At 41.0% G+C, this 14,503-nt stretch overlaps 1 protein-coding gene across 2 annotated transcripts in view; it reads right to left on the bottom strand.

Moving 5' to 3' along the window:
- Positions 1-14,503, bottom strand: part of thsd7ab (thrombospondin, type I, domain containing 7Ab) — a 111,850-nt gene that overhangs the window by 19,298 nt on the left and 78,049 nt on the right. The window contains exons 13-21 of one of the 2 annotated variants that reach the window (XM_064349595.1): positions 14,215-14,409; positions 13,184-13,447; positions 8,255-8,433; positions 7,631-7,636; positions 6,771-6,904; positions 6,325-6,478; positions 5,512-5,653; positions 3,524-3,639; positions 2,776-2,893 (exon numbers count right to left, since the gene is read on the bottom strand). In XM_064349595.1, the coding sequence (XP_064205665.1) occupies positions 2,776-2,893; positions 3,524-3,639; positions 5,512-5,653; positions 6,325-6,478; positions 6,771-6,904; positions 7,631-7,636; positions 8,255-8,433; positions 13,184-13,447; positions 14,215-14,409 (1,308 nt within the window). The remainder of the gene's footprint in view (positions 1-2,775; positions 2,894-3,523; positions 3,640-5,511; positions 5,654-6,324; positions 6,479-6,770; positions 6,905-7,630; positions 7,637-8,254; positions 8,434-13,183; positions 13,448-14,214; positions 14,410-14,503) is intronic. The other variant, XM_064349587.1, reaches the window with a different exon arrangement.

A 14,503-nucleotide genomic window follows, 5' to 3' on the forward strand; every position in this document is an offset into this window, starting at 1 on the left:
TGGACTGCCCTGCAAAATACTTCTGATACCTAAAAATAATTCCAGAAAACAGCGTTACCATGTAATCATGTTCAGAAATATAACTGGTTGCAATGGCAACATCTTGTTGGCTGCATGCTATTTTTAGAACTGGTAAAACCCTATCATTGTGCCTCAATCATACTGCAGAATGCAGAACATAAAGCACATAAATCCCTTAACGTAAAATGATAATAACAAACACAATAAAGCCAGATTCAATGAGATTGAATATGCTTCACCTTATATTTCAGATGTGAGGTGTGGAAAGCATTTCATAACACCACAACCGTTCAAGCTCTTAAAGATATCAATTTCTTTGTGCTATACAGCAGAATTATGCTGTATTTTTTAGTTGATGTGCATGGTGTTGGTCTACCTTTGGATTTTGACCTCACCCATTTACAATATAGCTAAGTAAAAATCATCTGAAATCAGCCAAGTAAAATTTTATTGCACTGCACTGTAAACCATGCAATAAACACAGACTCACACAGGCTTCTATTCAATCAAACAGAATTCAATCTTTTATGGCATTTGTTGATTCAGACTTCAGTGTTCACAGGGATGGTAGAAATTCCAGGGATCAGAAAGTAAAAGTCCAGCCATGTGTTTCTTCCACCAATGAACTCATCAAGCTGATTTCACTAATTAGTGCCACCTCCTGGCTGAAGAATTGCGCTGACTCGCAAATCCAAGTGATTAGAACAAAATACTGGGGAGCAAGTATTCATAGATTCATAGATATTTTCACAAAGACTAACTGAAGAATCTCTCTTAGATATTTTGCTCAAAATGAAGGCTAAAGTGAACTAAATGAACCAGGCCTTCCTATGGCCTGGTGCAGATCCATCACTGTTTTGTAGTATACAAATTCAAAAATATGAACCAAATATACTGCATAATGATTCTGCTGTGGGGGAAGTGATTGATATAGTAGGGGGTAATATTTTGCTGTCACCAGTGAAGCAGTGCTTCTCACAGCAACAGTAGCGCTACCAGCTGCCAGTTCATCTCCAGGAGCCAGGGCAAAGTGTTCCCTGTGTAGCTGCTTTCAAAGGTTTCCCCTGTCCCCCAGGCAATGCTGGCCTTAATTAGCCTTCAGAGCTGCATCTCCTACGCTCGCTTCACGGCTTCAAACAATCTAATGCAACTCGGGCAGGTTTTCATGCACTCGATGCCTTCTCTCTTTCTCTTTCTCTATTTCTGTACCTTTCTCCGTGGGTTGTTCTGGCACCGCGGGGGTTGGGGCAAACAGCAGGCATGTAGGAGAAGATGGTACGTGCTGTCAGTCAACGCACCTGGCTCAAGAACATGTTTTAATTAAAGCGTTTTAATCATTTATGCTCGCGGGTTCGATACGTCAGGGGCGCGTCTCTTTTAAAAGGCCTGATTAATAATCGCCTCCCCCTTCTGCATCGTAGAGGTCTCTGTATATTTTCCATGTTGCTCATTTTCCCAGGCTTTTCAAGCGCACGTTTTCAATTTTGCCGGAGGTAAGGTTTATCTCCGAGCAAACACAAGAGTAAGAATGAATGAAAGCACAAAAATCTTTCCTCTGGCAAATAAGCTGTTTTCTCTCACAATGAGCCTGCAGTATCTGCTACTCTATCCTAGGAAAAAGATCCTCTAGCCAGGGGAAAGATTAAGGATATCACAGCTGCTCAGGCCAGCATTAGTTCCATATCTGCTGTATATTGCATGTTTTTGCTTGAGGTGAAACTGGCTGGTACTTCAAAGACTCCTACAGTAGAGCTGGCCCTCAGGCCAGATGCACACGGACATAATGCGCCTTAATCAATTGTCTGATCCTTCGGAATAACTCATAAGGTCACTCCGAGGCTCTTCATTACTTCCCAGGCAGATCTGGCACCATTCTCAAATAAAAAAAAATCTCCCCCAAGCAGAATAAGTGTGGTGAGGCTCTTTAATTCATATTATGTACAATGTTAAAACTACTCAAATTAATAAACTTGTCTCATTCAATGACCAGCTGACAAAAATGGTAATAGATTTGAGATTACATTGCTGTACAATAGCCTATTTAGTAGAATAAATCCAGTTTCCATGGTGGTTTGGTTATCAGGCAAAAATATTAATTATCACACTGAATAATAATTTTCTTTTCATAACGTGCAAGCCATTAATAGCTTGACTGAATATGAATTTCACAGTCCAGTAGGGCCTGTGGGTCTCGTTTTTTTGCTAATTTCCCTTTCTCTGTAAGGCTACAGGTATCTGCCTACAGACAGCCACTCATGTTTCTGATTTTTCATGATTGACACATTTCAAATTCCTACAACCAATCATGGCCCAACAGCCTGTATAACACCCACCTCCATCCCAGCACAGGGGATCTTTGCCACTGACATGTGTTGTATGAGTTTAATCTGCCATGTTTAGCATTTAGCATTTGGTGTTTGCATTGGGGGTGAACTACTATTTTGTTTTGTGCCATATTTTTAATATACAATCTCAAGATAGTGAAGATAGTTTGTTGTTCTGTTACCCTGGGCTCACCCTGAAGTCTTATGTTTTCACGTTAGCGGCACCCTTTTGTAAATAAAACACTTGTGTTCATTGCTAAACCAGCCGACCAAATCATTCAAACACGTATGTTACTCCCATTTACCCCCTAGATGCCAAAGGGTTTGTAGCAATAAACAAAAATATATATTTACAATTCATTTTTGATTGTTTTATTGATGTGATTCCAATGGCACGTGACTTGTGCTGCAAGCCCCAGGCAGGCCTTACCTATGAGCCCACAGGTGTGTGAGCACTGGGACCAGGGTGACCAGTCGGACAGCTGGCAGTTGACGGGGCACTCCACCGTGCAGGACGTGTTCATCTGCCACTTCTTCTCCAGTCCCAGCTGCAAGAAAGGGGACCCATGGCGTCAATCACACGCACCTTTTCATGAATATTACGCAGGTGATTCCCGTCCGCGTTCTCTGGCGCATGTCTCTGGTTTCGATTTGTTTCCCCGAGTCCTCCGCTTTCACTCTAGATAGTCTGAAAGCTTCCTGTCAGCCTCCGACAAGCACTTTGTTCTTCCCAATGAGCGGTTGCTTCTTGCCGAAATGGGGTCACGGGTTAAATCGTAGTAAAGTCGAATTACTTTCGGAGCCCAAAGGGGCCAATTAGTGGGTGTCTGAACCAACGGCATGGTGCGCTTGACAGGAATTCACCCGGCCCTAGTTCAGCATTACCACTACTCAACATTCCACATTGGTTCTGTTAGAAATATCCCCCAGATCTGTGTGGCTGATCTTTTTTCCTGACCTAAAAAGCATTCTTCCAGAATCAATCCGCCACCACATTAATCCATAATTTCATATGGACCAAGAATTTTAAGAACAGACGGGGTCATTCACAGTACTGACTGGATTGGTCGAATGAAATATAAACACTGGCTCAAGCGTAAGGACTAGCAAATGACAGCACATTTAAGAAACTCTCTATTTAGATGTAAATGCATGTAAATATGGAAGCTTGAGCACACCTCCTCACAGTACTTGAGGTCGACAGACTTGCCATCACTGCGCACACAGTCCAACATGCGGGTCTTGAAGCCGTTCCCGCAGATGGCTTTTTCACTCAGCTGGCAGGTGCTCCAATCTGGGAGGAGACACAGAGATGAAAGGGGGAGAACCATAAGAGAGAATAATCAGGTCCATCCAGGTCCATCCAGCCCACAGCAGAAGGAAACCAAGAAACCCGCACCTTTGGCTAATTTAGCAATGTAAAGACATCAATCTCTATACCTGGAGGGAGGGCCTTGTGGCTGCTGATATTTTGCACAAACTTTTGCTCTCGATTAATCACCTCCACCAAACACAGCTCAGCTGTCGTTTTGCTGCAGTGCAGTTTGGGAAATGCATAGGGGTCAGGGGAATTGATTAGAACATAAACCAGCACAGCACAACCTGCCCTCCAGGAACTGGATTTCACACTGGTGCTCCGCTGCTTTAAAGGTGCAGGGTGAGACACAAAAGAAAGGGAATGAGTGTGCGTTGGAAAACTGTTACAATGTACACAAGCCTCTGTAGATTCTCAAAGTCTTTAGAGAGACAAGCTTATCAGACCTACGAAACAGGACAGAGATCTATACAAACCACTAAGGCTACTTAGAAGTCATCATGGGGCAATGATACAGTTTGTCTATTTGAAACCCTTTGACAGGGCTGAGTGAATGTTTTCAAAAAGCCAAATCCACAGTGACTACAGAGTAGAGCTTTGAGAGGCCCAGGGGAGCAGTAAAGATAGAAGGGAAGTAAAGACTAGTTTTGTCCATAACACATTAAAAAAGCTTTACCCATAAATATCTGCTTTCCTTCTAATATCACGTACTTAGACACCGATATGCCCGAGTACCTTGGGGACAGGGAAGCCAGAGAGTTGAGAGCAGAATTAAAGATGGGAAGTCTTTGCAGTGCCCTGCTCACAGCACAAGCACTGATGAATAAAATCCTCACAGTGAACTCCAATTTCATACAGACCTCGATTCAAGCAGAAGACAATGTGTTCAGCCGTCAACTCCCCATGACAAATTAAAGCATCCTTTTTCATCTTTGACAGAACAATTTATTGAAGCTAATGCCCACTTAGCTCAAATCACTGTGCATGGAACAAAACGAGAAACACTAATATGGAGATGAATATATGTATTACTTGAATTTAAGCTGAATGTTCCACCAGAATGAATAAAGAAATGTCACATTTGACTCTATGACACTGTGGATGTAGTACTGGAGCAGCAATGTAGCAGAGGGCTATAAATGAGGCCTGAGCCTGCCTAACTACGACGTCTTAATGGCCGACCCAAACCAGCCCAACAAGCTCCAGCCAAATTTTAAGCTCGAACCCGATAGAGCCCAATTGCTGAAATAATAAGCCAATAAAACCATAGCAAGCAATAGAAAATAATGTAGTGTTAAGCTGCTAGTGAAGGTGCTTGTAATCACAGAACAGGGTGGGGGAGCAATATAAATGTGTTATAAATTGTTTGTCTCCAAATCACGCTAAGCAAAAATACCTATAGCCATTGTTGTCTATTCTCCGCCTGTTCAGAATACAGTTTTAGTGTCATGCAAAGTGCTGATACATAATCAACAGATGGCATGCTTCCTCACCTAACACTTGCCTTTTTTGCATGGCTTCCAAAAACTTTATAAGATTTGGGCCGGCTGAGACGAAGGCCCCATTAGTCTATGTTACCTGTGATGTGAAAGGTGCAGTGCTGGGTGGCTATGTTACCTGTGATATGAAAGGTGCAGTGCTGGGCGGCTGTGTTACCTGTAATTTTATACATGCAGTACTGCATGGCTGCGTTACCTGTGATGTCACAGGTGCCATGCTGGATGGCTGCGTTTCCTTTGATCTTACAGGTGCAGTGCTGGGTCGCTGTGTTACCAGTGATGTTACTGGTGCAATGCTGGGTAGCTGTGTTACCAGTGGTGTTACAGGTGCAGTGCTTGACGGCTGTGTTACCTGTGATGTTATAGGTGTAGTGGTAACAGTTCTTATTCAGGCTACATGCTTCGGTCTGTGTGGTGGCTGGGCACTCTTTTCCTATTCCAGGCTGGCGGACGACGTACGCTGTCCTTTCTCGACTGCTCTTCTCATTGCATGGCTGAGGAAACAAGATTTTTCATCAGCGCTGCTTCTCTGGTTCACCTGTGGTTGCTCAGCACACAGCAATTACTATCAGTAGAAGGCTATCCACTGGCTATGGTATGACCATCAGATTAACTGTAAAAAATCCCATGTTCCTTTAACCACCTGAACTAAATTTGCAACCCAGCTGGTATGCGCTGATTATAATCGTCTTGTCCGATGTCAGGCTATTTCTCGGGCCGAGCGCATCACGGCTCCCCGTGGAATCTTGGCATCCCTTCAGTAATTAGCATTTTCATCAGATCCATGGGCAGTCTGCTCAGGAATAACACTGAGAATAACACAGATAAGCTTCCCACTAGGGACCTGCACATAATGTGCTTTATGACACAGTCCTTCGGCCGCAGAGCGCCGTGATGGCTCATCCTTCCAAGAATTCCTCCCCCCCCCCCCCGAGCCTCCAACCCCATGACGCATTGCACATCTGAGTCGTGCGTGCTGAGGTTTAAATTGGTGAGAAGTCAGCATGTCAGCACCTTGCAGAACGAATGGAGAACAAGCCCATAAATGGCACGGTTAGCATGTATTGCAGACTGCAGGTGAGCATCTGGCTGGTGAGTGTCTTCTCTTTTTATTCATTTCACTCGAAAGGAATGACACGGGAACGCAAAGCCAAGCGGGTCTTACCAGGCTGCATCGGCTCCAGGAACCCCAGTCGGACAGAACGCAGTCCTCCGGACATGGCAACTGGCTCTCCTGAGCACCGAGCGGCATCTCCTCCGGGTCGCACAGGTAATCCTCAACCGCATCAGAGGGTCCATCAATGGTGTTCAGCATACACCTGTTGCAGAGCCACTGCAGTCTTACATTATGCCCATTGAACATTCAGTGTATCTTGCATCCCCAATTCCAATGATTCAAACCTTTTTTTCTATTTGTCAGAGTGGTTCTGGCTTTACAGAGAAGAAGCCTTGGTTCTCCCATGGGGATTTCTAATTGATGGCTGCTCTCACCACAGTGGTTGCAATGTGCCAACTACGTATATGCTGTCAGGTTTGCCCAAAAATTTACGACACACTTCGTCAATGTGCATTCACACAGCAAAAAAAAGAAAAACAGTCTCAGTGGCTCACCTTACTTTTCTGGTCTGCACGCCCTCTCCGCAGTTCTCCTTCAGGTCCACATTACTGACCTTCCAGACGCTCCAGGGCTCAGCCACCCAAACGTACTGACTGCAGTCACTAACACATGGCACCATCTCATACACCTGTCATCAAAAATACATGTCACATCAGTATCAAACTATACATGTATTATCCAGTGTTCAACCATGATAATGCTAATTGATTTATATTTGAATTCTTGAATTAAAAAATTAAAAATCACATACATGCACAGAATGAATAAATGTAGAAGATTGAGATTTGGATTCTTTATCAGTATTCATTAAGGACAGTCTATAGCGAGAACCTTCCATAAAATGGCAGATAAATCATTGGCATAATTCATTTTCCTGTGTGAAGAGTACTGCATGTGTGAATGCAGATCTACTGTATCTCCAGTGAGACACAGCAAACGAGCCATTAAGAAGAATTTCATAAAGTGCTTGAGGGAAAAAGTGGGATTTGATCATTCGTATCATATCTTGGGACCCATAGAATATGCAAATGCACATTATTCTTAATTAGACCTTCAGAGAGTAATGGATGAGTCAGGATATAAAGTATCTTGTGTTCTAATTGCAAGAACAGCAAGAACATTGTTGGCCTTGTTGCAATGAATAGAATATGTATGCTTTTTCAATACATGCACTGTATGCATTTTTTTCCATGTACACTATACAGACAATTAATAACATTGTACTTTCGGATTTATCTATTCCCCTTTTTTGAATTCTGTGTAGTTTTGGCCTTGTGCAAGTGTCACAGATGTCATTATCATACTCATCATTATAAGTAAAGCAAGATAAACAAATAAATAAAAATGTTCTCACCTGGGCCTACAGACAGACAGCCATATTTCATGTCCAGGAACCCAGAGGGGTGGTGTGGGGGGAGGGGCAGTAAACCACTGGTTATAAAATATGCTCAGGAACACATCAGTCCATTTTGGATAATGATCAACTGAAATAATTAGTTTAAGCAATGGGCAAACATTTACCCAATGCACCATTAAATGCAAGTCACATACTCCAGACTACGTATAAGAAAAGATCCAACAGAAAGCAAAATGTGACCACAACCACTATTTATCTGTGCTTGCATATATGCATGGGGAAGGAGTTCTATGTGCATAAAATCATACTGTTATGTGCATAAAATCAAACTACCAACATCAGCAGTATTTTTAATATAGCTGTCTAACTTTATTTCATAAAATATAAGCACATTTATTTAACATCTCCTCTGAATTAAAAAAAGTTTAATAAATAACAATTAAAGGTTAATAGTATAATGTCTAATGTTTTGTCAATTTTATTGTTAAATATGACATTGCACATTCATTGCAATGAAATCCCCCTTCTGCAAGCGAATTTGATTTTAAATAGCAGACTAAGCATTGTTAGCATTTAAATCACCTCGCCATTAAAATTCAATCACAGATATTAATGCTTTACCTGATTGACATGGTCGAGTTTGGGACAGGGTCGTCCACCATTGTACGGTTTCTCTCGAAGCCACTTGGACCGGACCTTGACCCCACTGCCACATGATTTAGTGCAGCGCGACCAGTTGGACCACTCGCTCAGCTTACAGTCTGAAGGACAGGGGATAATGCACGCTTCCTCAATGTATCCTACAGAGACAGAAGAGGGTGAAAAGCATTCCAGATGTGAAAAGAACACTTCGATCATACATAGCTCTTATTTGCAAAATGGGAAATTGAGATTTTAAAAAATGCTAGAATAACTGTGGTGCAATCCGTAGGGTTTGTTAAGCCCATTCCTCCATGAGACTGGATGTTCACGTCCCTGCTATGACCCTTTCTGTACAGAAGGCCAAGTGTCTAGAAACTGTTCATGATGTGGCAATTTAATCCAGTCTAGTCTACTATTATATAATCCTTTTTAACAGGTTAGAGAGATAGTCCAAGGGAACAAGCAACAGAAGACCCCTAAATGCAGCACATCTAAAACAATTGAAATTAATTTCTTATTTAAAATAATAATCCCAATAATTTAGCTACTGAAGACTTCTAACAAAAATGACAAATTTACTCCAGCTCTGGACAATAAGGTCATGTTTGTAAAAAATAATGGTCAAGACCTCACAGCCATCAAAACCCCATTCACATGCAAAGGATGTCACGTGACAAGGCCAGTCCAGTACCCACAATGCAGAACTCTCCTGTTCTCTGGCCGCAACCACAAAAATGTAAGTTCCTGACTTTTAATCGATTTCTTCAGTTCAAGATCACAGATTTGGCATTCAAATCCGGAAAGGTAACCATGACCCTGTGGTATGGTGTGGCCACGCTGAGCTGAGGAATAGCTGTGTGTTCTGTTATTTTTCTTTGGAGAGGAAATAAAACTGTCCAGGAGAGGAGACACCATTACAGCCTAGATTAGTGTACATAGATAAGAAACTACTTAATTGCCTAATTAAATCCTGAGGGGTTTTGGGAAGGGGAAGAGAGAGAAATGGACGAAGGCCTTATGATCATGTCAACCATAGCAAACCACCTCGTAACATACAAAATAACGTACAAAATAACTTGCATGAAAGCATACTGTCCCTCTCTTCCACAAGTTTCTAAAAACAAGGAATTGGGATGGCAGGTATGCACCAAGTCACAACTAGGTTGGGCGGCATGCTCATACCTATACAGCACCGAACCGAGTTCGGAACGTTGCATTGGGTAGCATTGCTTTGGAATACAGCTTGTTTAGTTTGTGTGAGCTAAGATGGCAAATATCTTTTCTTGTAACTTGCCATAATTTTGATATCAATATTTTTCATGGCAGGCCTAGGTTTTGCAGGCTTGAATGAATTACTTATAGACAGTGCTTTATATGTGTGAGTAACTTGCCATTTTTGTATGCTTTTTGTAAGTGTTTTTGTTCAGATCAACAGTACTGTGGCCAAAGATGAAGAAGGGTGGAAGGTAACAAAGACAGAAACAGAAACAGAGAAACATAGAGAGGGAGAGAAAGATTCATATACATTACAACTGAGAACTGAGGTTGGCAGGGATAATGATGTAAATCTATGTGGGTGTAGCAAGTGGGTGGAAGGCAACAATGGTAGTGCGGGGTGAATACTGACTTTGAGTACAAGATTGTATGTGGCGGCATCAGGGGTGGGTCTTTGTAATGTCAGGCCCAATCAATGCCTCTCCTGCAACCATAGCTTTAGGGGGGAAATCTCACACTAACAAGGCTGTCCATAGATCAAAATAAACTGACTGGCCATGGACAAGAATGTTGTTTTTTAATGAAAACCTAATCTGCCCAAATTGTATGGTGAATATTCTGTTGGAGCGCTGTGATGTTTTGCCATTTCATATTTAAAAATACTCACAGACCATGCTGCAAATGTTTGTTTCTGTGGTTGCCGTACTCACAGATACAGTAAAAATGAAAATAAAAAATAATTGGCATTGTCCTATATTTGAACAGCTTTTTTTTCTGTTTCAAAATCTTGCATATGATCAGTTGAAAGAGAAAAGACGGCACCACACTGAACAAACGGTGGGGGTAAGGTGTTTCCTATTGGGAAGTAATGGAAAGACAATGAATCGTAAACACAAGTTCATTTTTTACGGATCTCATGCTGTTTATTATAATTGAAAATCAAAGCTGCTAAACGCAGCTCTTGTCCGAGGGGTAATTCCCTGTGTTCTTTCAGCAGAATGGCATCTCATTCCCAGCATGCACTGTGATTAATGAGGTCACGTGACTAGGCGGCTGGGGCCACACAGAGAAGTCACTAACAATCACAGAGAATGCCCCTTGAAGCCATGCACAGGCTCATTCCTTGCAGTCACAGAGCATTATACAAACCCCCTGCCACCTCCAACTTATCATCACCTTCTCTGTACCTCAGAGCCCTTTCTCCCCCTCCCCCACATCACATCGAACACCCTTTATGAGCAGTGTGTCTAAAAATATCGCCTTGGCCGTGCCTTGTTTCCCATAGTTACTCCTAACCGGTGAATGAGAAACACAGTAGTGTCGACTTCTTTTCTACCTCAGCAGAAAAATCCCAAAATGACCACAGTCATATAACACATACAGTATTTTAAAAATAAATATATCTGGTAAACATACACAAGGGGAAAAAAAAAAAACTTTTAAAAAAGTATTGCGATTGCGTAGTTAGAAGAAACAGGCACCCTGAACTGGTACAGTGCCTTGTTTAACATTTTAACATGTAAACAGCAACCTACAACAATAACCTCCTCCACCAAAATGATTTCAAAAATTTCAGTTTATCATCAAGCAAGTCACTCCTGATAAAGATGGGTAATGCTGATATATAGCTACAATGGTATAGCCTAGAATAAGTTTCTATGCAATGCAGTGGTGGTTGGTCAGCTGAAAATAGGCAGGGCAGAAGTCTCTTGAAACTGATCATTGGTCTCAACCTGTTTTTAATCATTTCCATGATTGACAATACAGCAATTATTACCAAAATACTGAATACCATCAAATATAGCCAGATATAGCTTCTCAGTTAGACTATTTATTTATTTATTTACTTTATTTTATGTTTTGCATATTAAAATTGTGCACATTTTATGTTTAAAACTGTGGATATACTGTATGTATACTTTGTTTTCTGCACTCAGAGAATAGGCTATTCATGGCAAAAATACCCAATGCGTACATTTTGTTTATTGAACAATCTTGAAGCACATGTTTCTTAAGACAGCCTTTATCACAGGCTGTGATTAAAGTTAATGCAGTAGTTACCAGAGTGTTTTTTTTTTTTTTTTTTTGTAATGTGGGTACTTAATGTGTTCGTTATGTGTCTACATATTAAAATTCTAAATTTAATTCATTTTTTAATCTCCCTAACGTGATCTGAAGAAAGAAGCTGTGTGTTTACCTGCCAGTTGATTATTCAGATTGCTGGCATACTCAAGCATTAAACAGGTTGAGACCAATGATCAGTTTAAAAGGAAGTTTTCTTCCCAGTCTATTTTCAGCACACCAGCCACCACTGATGCAATGCACACATAATACCTATACATTTAAATATAATGCAATTCCACAGATTTAGTGACTACTAAGCATTCATATACAGCAAGCATTTCAGAATATCCCCAAAGTCCAAACTATCTGTTAAGCTAATAAAATCACAGTTAAGACAATCTCTGCAATACACAGTGTAGCATGAAAAAACAATAATAATAAAGAGCCCTGGGCATGCATTTGGTTTAGTAACAAATATCTGCACAAGCAGCAGGCACCCTACTTGATCAAAAAGAAAACAGTGGCAGTATGGAGAGCTCAAACTGCACTTTAGAAATACTCATAGCAATACACGCCTTCATTTTTATCCCTTTCCCTTGATAACCAGAAAACGGGAAAAATGCCTCTTCTGATGTTCACCATAACCAGGGGTGAAAGTCAGCCAGAGAGCAGTTGAGATGACAGTATCACTGCTATTCTATTAAGATTAACACAGGCAGTCAGAGGGTGAGCGGATGACGAGCTCTTAACTGAGCTGAAAAATGCAGTGCCTTCAATGCCTTTTCTCCTTCGGACCGCTGTATTACATTATCAGAACACCCACGCCTAGACTACACTGACGTGGAAGCCTCTGACTCATAAAGGAAAGCTTGATCCTGCTTTCAAAGGTACTGATGAAATCAGTTCCTCTTATAGCTATGTATTAGCTGGTATCTGGTGCAACAGATATTTATAGAAAAGCTAGGACTTTACGAGGCTTCATGGAAGGCAGCCACGCATGGTCATTGACCAGATTGACTGTGCATCGGAAAATCTTTCCCGAAGCACATCATCTTGTTTCTTTTACATTGAATGGAAGCACTGGTTCAAGCTTTTGATAATAAGTGTGCCAGTGCAAAGCAAAGCAAAAATGAATAAATGCCATTGATCATCATTCATAATCAAGTCACTACATACATAGTAAATGCTTTACTGTAGAAACATTCTGCACTCCAATGTGGACTACAACATTCCCAATGTAAAAACAGCTGCTGAGTTATTATTATTTTTCACATCTTATGACAAGAAAGATCTTCTGAACAAAAAATATCAGGAGTCACTCATCAGCTAGAATAATGAACTTAATCAAAACCATGATCCAACAGTACTTTCCATTCTACAACATATGTTTCTCAATGTCTTTTGGGTTTGTTAAATGGCCCTTATTTCCCTGAAGCTTAGTGGTGGTCACTTATCAGACAAGAAATAGCCTACATCATGGGATCTGATTTTTTTGATACTGATGCAATAGTCTGCAAATAAAACATTTCTATTTTGAGATACCTGTGGTGACAATTTCCACAGCACTTGAAAGAAACTCCATGATTGCTTGTTTTCATGTTTATTTGGGGTTCATGAGATGAGACTCACCGTGGCTGTTGCACCGTGATGTCTCCACGAGGCGGCCATTCTGGTCGTAGCATGCCACAGCCTGATAGCGGTAGCCCTGACCGCACTCCTTGATGTCACCCTGGACCTTCATTCCCAGAATGCCCTCCACTCTGCCCTCAGGAAGGATGCAGTCGGACCAGTCGCCCACAGGTTGGGCTTTGTACTTGTCACAGGGGCAGTACTGCGTCTCACTCAGGGGGTAGACCTGGGTGTTCTTACACATGTCCCTTTTCTTGCTCTTGCCTGCAGTCAGATGAGGAAACATTATTTGCTGTTTTACTATTTTTCATTACTTAATTATTGTCTGTCATAAATTAGCCAGATGCCCTAAAGCAGGGTAGCATACAGATCAATATACACTTTAAACATTGTTAATCTTTGGGTAAAAAACAAGTTCAATGAAAATATAATTACTAGTAAGTTATGTCCTGTAGGATAGTAATGAGGAGGCATATACAAGCAAAGATATCATGGTCTTATGTTACTGTACCTGCTCTTTAACAATCTGCACACAACAAGATAATGGCTAATTGCTTTTAATCAGTATCCACGTGCAATACGACACAAGGGCAAATCTGGATTGGTGATAACTGCTATCTATGCATGTTTTTAAAAATAGTTCTCAGTAACAAATTCACTGAAACATATTCGGAAAATTAATTAATATGATCTGATAAGTAGGTAACTTACTCTATGTGCATATGATGAGTAAGTATACTGTCACTTTTTCCTCATTTTGACTCTATGAAATGATCTAAAATGATAATCGTTTTCACACATTTTCCTTGGGATTAAAATTGATTAATCAATTAAATTGCATCTAGGGAATAACTAAAAAATTATCTTATTATTTAGATTTTCTCTCAATTTACATTGCAGTGCCATTGACCTCAATAACATACAGAATCAACTAATGAAAATGAAACTAATGAAACATTACAAAGCAAACAAAATAACTAAAATGTAAAATGTAAGAGAAAATATATTCCTGAAAAAAGTGAGTTCCTTACCCACAAGCACCCTCTTTCGGGTTCGGACTGCTGAGCAGTCTGATGCGCAGGCCGAGAACTTTGACCAGCTGGAGAGCTGGCAGTCGTCCTGGCAGAGGATTTGGCAAGGCTGGGTGATGGGGGGCATTAAAGTGGCCAACTTCAGGCACTCTGCAATGTCTGCCTGCACGCCATCCTGCTTCCGACATGAGATGGCTATGGAGTCATAAATAAGGCCACAATAAGCACACACAATGACAAGGGCACAATTAAAAATCAGTGAAAATTCTTTAAATTAAATAACAATTTT

This window comes from Anguilla rostrata, chromosome 1, assembly GCF_018555375.3.
Source record: "Anguilla rostrata isolate EN2019 chromosome 1, ASM1855537v3, whole genome shotgun sequence".
In the NCBI taxonomy this organism is placed as follows: Eukaryota; Metazoa; Chordata; class Actinopteri; order Anguilliformes; family Anguillidae; genus Anguilla; species Anguilla rostrata.